Raw genomic sequence first — 8,238 nt, 5'->3', positions numbered from 1 at the left:
TAGAATACCCGGTTCACTTATCGGGGTTTGTCAAAGTTCTGCCACCGCAGTCCGAAGTCACTTTAAGATAAGAAGAGAGAGCTTGGGAATGGAGTAGATCTGCCACTGCTGTCCGCTATGCGCAGTGAACACCAATGTGAATTTCCAGGAGGCCATGAGTAGCAGCGAGCAACTCCCATACCGTACTAAGCCTATGTCACGGTATTTTTACAGACCTATCTATTTTTGGGCTACCTTTGCCGCAAAACAACAAAGGCAGTTCCGGTTTGTAAGTTTGTAGGTTTGGTGTTGCTATGACGTCAAGTTAATTAGTTTCCTTTGATTGGTCATCGGGCTCCTGCGGGAGTCTAATTCGCCGAAAATTCAATCTAAAAATAAATCGGTCTGTGAAAACGCCGTGACAGGAAGTATGGGAGTTGCTCGCTCCTACTCATGTGCTCCTGGAATTATTAAAAACTTACAAATTGAAAACAACCTCTACAGAATAATATATTGCTCGTTTATCAAGCCACGCGCACAACAAAACATGTCAACTTGCGGTCACTTATTATCACTACGGGAATGCAGACCGCGAAGTAAACGGGTATTCTAGAATTGCTACCCATAAGGTGTGGTTAAAAAAAAAGATTTATGATAAACATTACAGCGATTCTTGAAGTATTTACAAGGCAAACGATCGGTGTGGTTCCAAAAATTAACATATTAAAGGCCCGCGATAGGATTCTGTCCTGAAGACGGTTGTTGTTCTTGAACACGACTGTGGTCTGAAGAAAAAGGGCCGCAAGTTATTATCATATTTTTGCTGGATTTTTTAGACTGTTAGTTTCAGTTCTTTCAAGGTGTTAGTAGACTTTTGAATAAATTATCCCAACATAGGAAACTTGTAAACATGCAAAACCATGTCATGGGTAGCTGCATTGATGGAGATTGTAAAAACTCCCCACATTTCCGAATTCTAGTTTGTTACCAGAAGAGTTTTCTACACAACATTTTCATTCGACGTGTTTATCAGTAATAACAAACCGCGTTTCAGTTCCTTAAAAAGGTCCGATTTTAACAATTTGGCCATATCCGCGATTATATAATCCATATCAAGGACATCTAAATAAAGCATTGACATTATACTGTGCGGCAACATCAGTGGTTTTTCATCATGCCACAAGTCATTCAAGACTGACAAACTTTATCCCTTGTAGTATGTTACATTAAAAAAACAAGGTGGCCACATTGCTGTAACATTGACCTTGTATTTCATTAAGTTTCTGTTTCGACTGGTACACCATCATGCCCGCCATGCCGATCAAATCTTCCACTTTTTACATCTCCAGCGACATCATACCCGCATGCAATACCCTTTCACATTCAGTACTGATTTGTTCTCTCCCCGCTTTAACATGAATTGCCTAATGCTAAGGCTGCTCCATTTGTAAACGGCCATTCCTTCACCTGGGTCCTGCATGGACACATTGAATTCTGTGGTACAACTGTACTTAACAGCGGGGGCAGCTCTGGGTCCTGTAATGTCAACTATTCAGTACTAATTTATAACCTCATTAAGCAATCTCTATGTAGACTGTTAGGAGAGTTTGCCGATCGAGCTATAGCAATACTTTTACAAAAGATGCAAAAATTATGCTCGCTTTTCCAAATTACTGTATCCCAAAAATTATGTTGACAAAATCTATGATAAGTCTACGTGCATTACCGGGTCTTTCATGCATTGTTTGTTTTGAGTTGTTCTCGTTGTCTTAACATATTTTAAAATTAAATTTTTATAGTTAAGTAGCTTAAAATGGAATGGGCGGCGATTCCATAGAGGGCCTTCTTTTCTAACAACTCTCATCGTACCTGTAGAAACCATGATCAGCACACGGTACATTGTACTAGGATTAGTTAAACTGCGACGTCACCTATGTTATTTTGTGGCTCTTCAAGTTGATTTACAACACCACCTGGTCTTGATACAGGTTCAATTTTCATTGGTTTTTCGATAAATGCTCCAACCCTCATGCACTTACGCAATCCAAGCAACTTAAGAAAGGCCATGTAAAACCTGCGACTTCTGGCGCAGTAGATGTAAGGATTAATGGATGAATTGCAGATTGACAAAGTCTGTAGTGAGGAAAATATAGCCATAGTAGTATGCAATCCACATGCAGAAAGTACAGCTGGGATTATGAAGAACGGAAGCCAACATAAAAGAGCAACTCCCAGAATGATGGCAATGGTTTTACCCGCCTTATGCTTTCCATCAGTGCGTGGCCTTCTATCTTCATTCTGAAATGACCTGTTTTGGGGCACGGCGGCCTCGAGACGTTTGGCAACAAGGAACAAGTAAATGTAAATACAAACTGTTCCCGCGATAAGCAGAAGAAGAAAAATATAAGTTAAAAACCGGGAAAAGGCTACCTTGAGAACAATTGCAGCCTGTGCAAGAGAGAATAACCAAATGCAAATCAGGCTAGCAGCGGCGCGTTTTTTAGTAACCAACAAATCATATTTCAGAGGAAACTGGATGGAGATTAGACGTTCTACTGTCACTCCAAAGATGTTCGTTATTGATGCTGTCAATGAAAGAAACCCAAGGAACCTTGAAATTTTTATGAATGCCATGTTTTCGGATATTTCCTGCAATCGTGCGAGTCGATAAATTTTAAAAGGTTGGAAAAGAGCAGTGACCAGGAGATCGGACAAAGATAAGCTGAAAATAAACAAGTCTGGGATCTCTCGTAGGTTTTCAAACTTGATAATTGAAGAGAGCACCAAGGTGTTTCCAATAGTACCTACCACACAGGCCACACCTAATACGGTGCACAGTACGATTGCATGGGACTCTACTAGATACTCAGGTATAAGAGCTGTTGGTCCAGACGTGGAAGAATAATTTAGTGACTCATTTGTGGAAAGTGAGGTGGAATTTTCCATTTTCTTGTGCAGTTTTTGATAGCAGATAAACCTAGGGGAACAAAGTAACAATAAAACGATTTAGTACTTTAAAGGGTTTCGGGTTATGGCCGGGTCTTAGCCTGGAAATAATTGCTTATTACATTTCAAAGCATAATTATCCCATTTTCATTTGATCCTTATGAGTCAGTACAGGTCATAATTCGTTTCTACCTATCATGAATCCTTTTAACGCGATCGAGAATGTCTTAGCCTGGAAATAATTGCTTATATTTCCTAACTGCGACCGTTCCTACACTTCAAAGCATAATTATCCCATTTTCATCTGATCCTTATGAGTCAGTACAGGTCACAATTCGTTTCTACCTATCATGAACCCTTTTAACGCGATCGAGAATGTTTTGAAAAGAAGTATGTTTTTTATCTTCTTCATCCGAGAAGACCAAATTAGGGCAAATGGAAATCTAATGTCTGTTCAGAGATCATTTCCAAGATCGACATCAATCGTATTATACATTGAATAGGCAACTGTCACAATACAGCTGAGGTTAATTGAAATTCTAACAAATTCAAAACCGTAAAAGAACTTAACTATTAAAAATCGCATTTGTTAGCCTTTCTTATTTGTTTCTGTTACGGATTTTTCGTCCAAAAAGGGCATGTTGGTTTTGGTTCTTTTCTGGTGCCGATCGCTGTAGAGGTTAATTTTGGCAGAAAAAATGTACTCATTCTAAGAAATTCTTGTTCTTTACCTTGTAAATTAGCTCTGGCAGTGGGTCTTGAGGTGTCTTCTTGATCCGTTTTTTCACGAGGGAGCTCAACTTGTCGTTGTCTGACTCTCGGTCCACTTTACCAAACGTAATGTTACCTCTTTTTTAATGGGCGAGTAAATCTCCTTAGGGTCTTTCCGTGTGCTCGACAATAGCTTTAAATTAACAACTTTGTCTACGTTTAGAGGTGTGATTGATCAGTTTACTTAATGGCTTAAAAGGAAGACGTAGAGTGTCCGGCTACCAATCATGTCAATAAAATTCATCTCCTTCAGCCAACGTTTTATTTTGTTATGGAAATCGTTTTGAAAGCAGTTTAAAGGCCATTCAAGTACATTAAATTAAGACGAAATTTAACTTTGAAATTAGAGAATATGACAGAATGCTAGCCTTTTTCTTCCATGTACCTTTTAATCCCCCGACTCATTTTAATTTACCACTTTGCAACAAACCACTTGCTGTTTTATACAATGATTTTGAATTCAACCGGTAAACTTACTTGTCAGCAACCGAACTGTAAATGTTTCCATTCATGCATGATGGTAATGTGTTTGTTACAAGGTTGATAGGTTGCTATGCAACGGCAATGGAGCAACTGACAGAAATCCGGCATGTGTCGAACAGGTGACGGTTTCGCAGGTCGGATGTTAAATATTGGCCTAGACTATGTTCCTCCGCCTGTTTCCATGAACCAAAAAGCAACTTTATCTTGTATATCAGTCAGAGGATACTGACATCACATTAGTGGCAAGAAAAGCACAAATTTTTGCTAGACCAAATTAAAGGTAGATTCTTAAAGGTTGGGATCCGTGGTCACTGCCTTGACGACGCATTTGAATCGCGTTCAGCAAAACAATCAACTTAATTGCTAATTGCCCGACTGTATAAAAAGACGTGAAACTTTTTCGGTTCTGGTATAGGCCGTAACTGGAAATTCCCTCAGAAATTTCAGTGCTCTTCCTTAACGAAGTCGTTTCAGTCCACGTTTGAAAACCTCAGTTGGACCTTCGGGATGAAGGACAAGACGAAGTAAGATAAATTACGTTTGAGGAATATTTTTGTCATGGGTAGTCAAGGATAAGACCTGGTGGGTGAGTTTAGACTTGCTCTTCCTTTGGCATGTGACGTTATACAATAACCAAGAAAAAATTGGGGCGTTTTACTGCAAGGTGTTACGAAACTAGGTTATCGCTTTTACGTTGCCGGAAAAAATTACATTTACAAGCCGAAACAGGCTTGTCGTCGGTTCATTGTATCTTTCACTAATCTCACTGCGCTTTCCCTGACTAAAATATTTTTATTAAAATGTCTTGATTGTATACAATGAGTGAGACGATTGATTTGCAGACTTAAAGTGGCACGCTCTAGGAGGTCAAAAATGAGCAAAAACTATAAAATTGAAAAATTGCCTAAAGCTTGATGAAATCATGAGCCAAAACATCGAGTTGGTCAAGCAAGAAGAGAAGGAGGTATAACTTTGTTGGTTATCTGTCAAAGAGTGCGTTCCTTTGGGATGATCCGAAAAAGGATCACTGATCCAAGATCATTTGGATGATGGTGAATCAAAGGAACCGAAGAATCCTTTCCCAGAGTGGATTCATCGGTTCCTTGGATGCACCGTGTTCCAAATGATCTTGAATCAGTGATCCTTTTTCGGATCATCCCAAAGGAACGCGCCCTTACGATGCGAGAGGTTGAAAATGTTGGACACATCAGTTTTTCAAACGTTTCCATCTAAAATTTTCTTACGCAAAGCCATTAAAGAGCTATCAATAGCAAATATGACCATTATCACTATTATTAATGATAGCAAAGAGCTAATATCGGTTTTGATGTGACGTCACAACGGACGGAAGTGCCCTAAACAAATCCTCCTTCCTCATGTGCCGGTAAATGTTATCTTTTGTTTCTCACCATAGCAGTTCCTTCCATCGCGAGAGAAGCCCTACCTGCATGGCTTAGAAACATGACCGCTAATCACCAGGGAGAAAACCACGAATTAAGGCTTTTAGCAAGAGCGGTGTATAATAGTCTGTCTAAAGAAAGTGAAATATTCAGGTGACACTGCCTCTTAAAAGTTGCGGGAACCTCAAAACAAAACGGTCCTACTCAACCGTTTCGATTGGAGAATGAGAATGAAAATACTAGCGGTGCTGGTCATCAATCTGTACAAGTAACTGTTCCAGTATCATTCAAAGAAATTTTTTGAGTACTACTCTGCTGTGGTACTTCATGGCGCGCGAGTTGGTCCTAACTTTCAAGTAGCGCAGTGAGCCAACAAATAAGTAACATTCAACTGAACTTATAAACAAACTCAGTATTTTTGCATTCCCGTAATGTTGTGACCCTATCGATAATCGATTGTTACCAATCACTTCGAGACTGTACTGCTATGTTAAGTGATTGACTGAAAAATCTCACACAGCTTTCTCAGTCATTCGGTGCGCAAACAATCAAGACTTGCTCGCACAAGTTTGGCCACTTGTTGCACATCTTTACTTTACTTTACTACGATATTTGCAATGTAGATAAATGGCAACAAGTTCCTGGTACACAAACGAATCAAATCAGAAAATGCCTTACATGTTTTAAAGCTGGATGTCAGTTGGTGTTGACTCTCAATACACACAGCAAAGAGTAACAATCAGTATACACCAGCTGAATTTGACATTGCCGCAGCAATTAGTTAGTCGAGGGGAATATTCCCCTCGACTAACTATGGCCGCAGTGACAGCAACTTCGACAACTTCAGTGGATTTCCGCATTGTGTGGAAATATCTGTAGTACAACCTTACTTCGAGAATGAATGGCCACCAAAAGAAACATTCGACTGAGGACAATAATTGGCTTCTTCTAGATTAAAGAATTCTCGGTTATTTTCTAAATGGAACAGAGTCACGGAAGGCTAAGTCATGGTTACGTCGTTGGACGAGGGTTGACGCACATATAAAAATAGGATTTTTGTAAAAAAAATCGACTGATTGTATGTTTCACCGAAAGAAAAAACAGTCAAAAGCACCGGATTTAGCCCAAATGATGGAAGAGGATGCAAATCCCGAAGGGTTTCGGTGTTACTTTGCTTCAAGAACTATATATATTAAATACAGTAGTCGTAAAATAGTATTTAGTTATTCAGCTGGTGTTTGCTCTTCATCAGGATCATCCGCTTCACCGCCTTCATCTCCTTCTCCCTCATCTTCTTGCTCAAGCCCTTCGTCTTCTTCGTCTTCCTCTTCTTCCTCGCCCTCAAGGACCTCCTCCTAAGAAATACAGAAACAGCTCGTTAAAACGTCGTGCGGATGGAATAAAAAAGGTAAAGTCTCTGTTACGAGCCTAGAAGGCCAATCAGGCCGGCGCTTATCTCCGGTTTCCGAGCATGAAGCGACTAGGAGTATTTCTACTCCCCCCTGGATGGGATGCTAGTCCACCCATTTATACACCTGGGCGGAGAGAGGCACCGTGAGAGTAAAGTGTCTTGCCCAAGAACACAACACAGTATCCCAAGCAAGGACCCGCGCGGATGGAATGCCCAACAAAAATTGAAATGCGAATTTTCTCCAGAGATTTCTTCCAGATGAGAGCAAGATAAAATAAAAAAGGGAAAAAAAAAAGATATGCAGCATGTGCTTACGCCTTGCTCTGCATCATCATTATCATCATCATCTTCAACATCATCATCATCTCCTGCCTCCTCCTCCTCCTCTTCCTCCTCTTCTTCCTCTTCCTCTTCTTCCAGCTCATACACAACTGGCTCATCTCCCTCCGCAAGATCTTCTTCTTCTCCTTCCTCAACTACCACTTCTTCTTCTTCCTCTTCCTCCTCCTCATCATCATCATCCTCTATTCCTAACTCGTCTCCTTCATCGTCGTCTTCTCCATCGTCTACAACAACCACTTTGTCCTGTAAAGGAAAGGGACTTTATTTAAGTGTCTACTGGTTCTAGCACTGGAGCACTAACTGGGGACACTGTAAACTGAAATTATCAATTAATGCAAATGAAGGCAAATGGAAACTGACTTAAAGAGCAGGTAGTTCTGTGATGTAATCATCTAGCTAGCAACTTCAGTCAAATTTATTTTGTCCTGGACGTTTAGAAAGCAAGAAGTAATCAGGTGGGGGGGGGGGGGGACACTTTAGGAATTTCTGGGTGGGGATGTGCCGCTGGGACCCTGGAAGCCTTAGCCAATACCAGAGCTAGTTCAGCTGAATTTTGCTACCCTATACTAGAGTAAACTCCCACCGATTTCCGGTCAGTTTTCTGGTCAGTTTCGTGAAAAATGATACCCAAGTCTAGACCGAAAGGCTATGATTTATATACTCTATCCTAGAGTAAACTGCTTGAAAACCATACTCTTCACAGCACATACCTATATAGTCAATATATGGCATTCCATTCCCCCCCCCGGGGGAAGTAACGACGATTAAAATAGGGGTGAACGACTGGAAAGACCAAAAGGAAGGGGGTTATGACAGAATTAGTTTTTTTGTTTCCAGAAACAACTTAGAGGACTTGTGTTCAATAGGTTCCACCACTGTGCAGCCTTTATGATGCAATGAGAGTGG

The 8,238-nt window shown here is 40.4% G+C and overlaps 2 protein-coding genes across 3 annotated transcripts in view; both read right to left on the bottom strand.

The window, feature by feature from the left end:
* Nucleotides 1-362: 362 nt before the first annotated feature.
* On the bottom strand, nucleotides 363-3,772 carry LOC138038171 (alpha-1A adrenergic receptor-like). 2 transcript variants are annotated; one of them, XM_068883995.1, is made up of 2 exons: nucleotides 3,657-3,772; nucleotides 363-2,956 (listed from the first exon to the last, which is right to left on the bottom strand). In XM_068883995.1, exon 2 carries the CDS (start codon nucleotides 2,923-2,925, stop codon nucleotides 1,894-1,896), a length of 1,032 nt encoding a protein of 343 aa, XP_068740096.1. In that variant the 5' UTR covers nucleotides 2,926-2,956; nucleotides 3,657-3,772; the 3' UTR covers nucleotides 363-1,893. The 2 variants fall into 2 exon arrangements, with proteins under 2 accessions (XP_068740096.1, XP_068740097.1); XM_068883996.1 differs by lacking the exon at nucleotides 3,657-3,772 and adding an exon at nucleotides 3,118-3,293.
* Nucleotides 3,773-6,220: 2,448 nt separating this feature from the next.
* LOC138030557 (protein SET-like) overlaps nucleotides 6,221-8,238 on the bottom strand; it is a 12,866-nt gene continuing 10,848 nt past the window's right edge. Inside the window, exons 6-7 of the mRNA XM_068878456.1 lie at nucleotides 7,306-7,575; nucleotides 6,221-6,934 (exon numbers count right to left, since the gene is read on the bottom strand). Of these exons, the coding sequence (XP_068734557.1) occupies nucleotides 6,803-6,934; nucleotides 7,306-7,575 (402 nt within the window). The 3' untranslated portion in view covers nucleotides 6,221-6,802. The remainder of the gene's footprint in view (nucleotides 6,935-7,305; nucleotides 7,576-8,238) is intronic.

The sequence above is a fragment of the Montipora capricornis genome, chromosome 2 (genome assembly GCF_036669925.1).
Source record: "Montipora capricornis isolate CH-2021 chromosome 2, ASM3666992v2, whole genome shotgun sequence".
NCBI lineage: Eukaryota > Metazoa > Cnidaria > Anthozoa > Scleractinia > Acroporidae > Montipora > Montipora capricornis.
Note: the sequence above shows the minus strand (reverse complement) of the source record. Positions and strands in the feature narration are given on the sequence as shown.

What these genes read in the sequence shown, in the direction of transcription:
- LOC138038171 (XM_068883995.1), bottom strand. Translation starts at nt 2,925, where the DNA reads ATGGAAAATTCCACCTCACTTTCCACAAATGAGTCACTAAATTATTCT.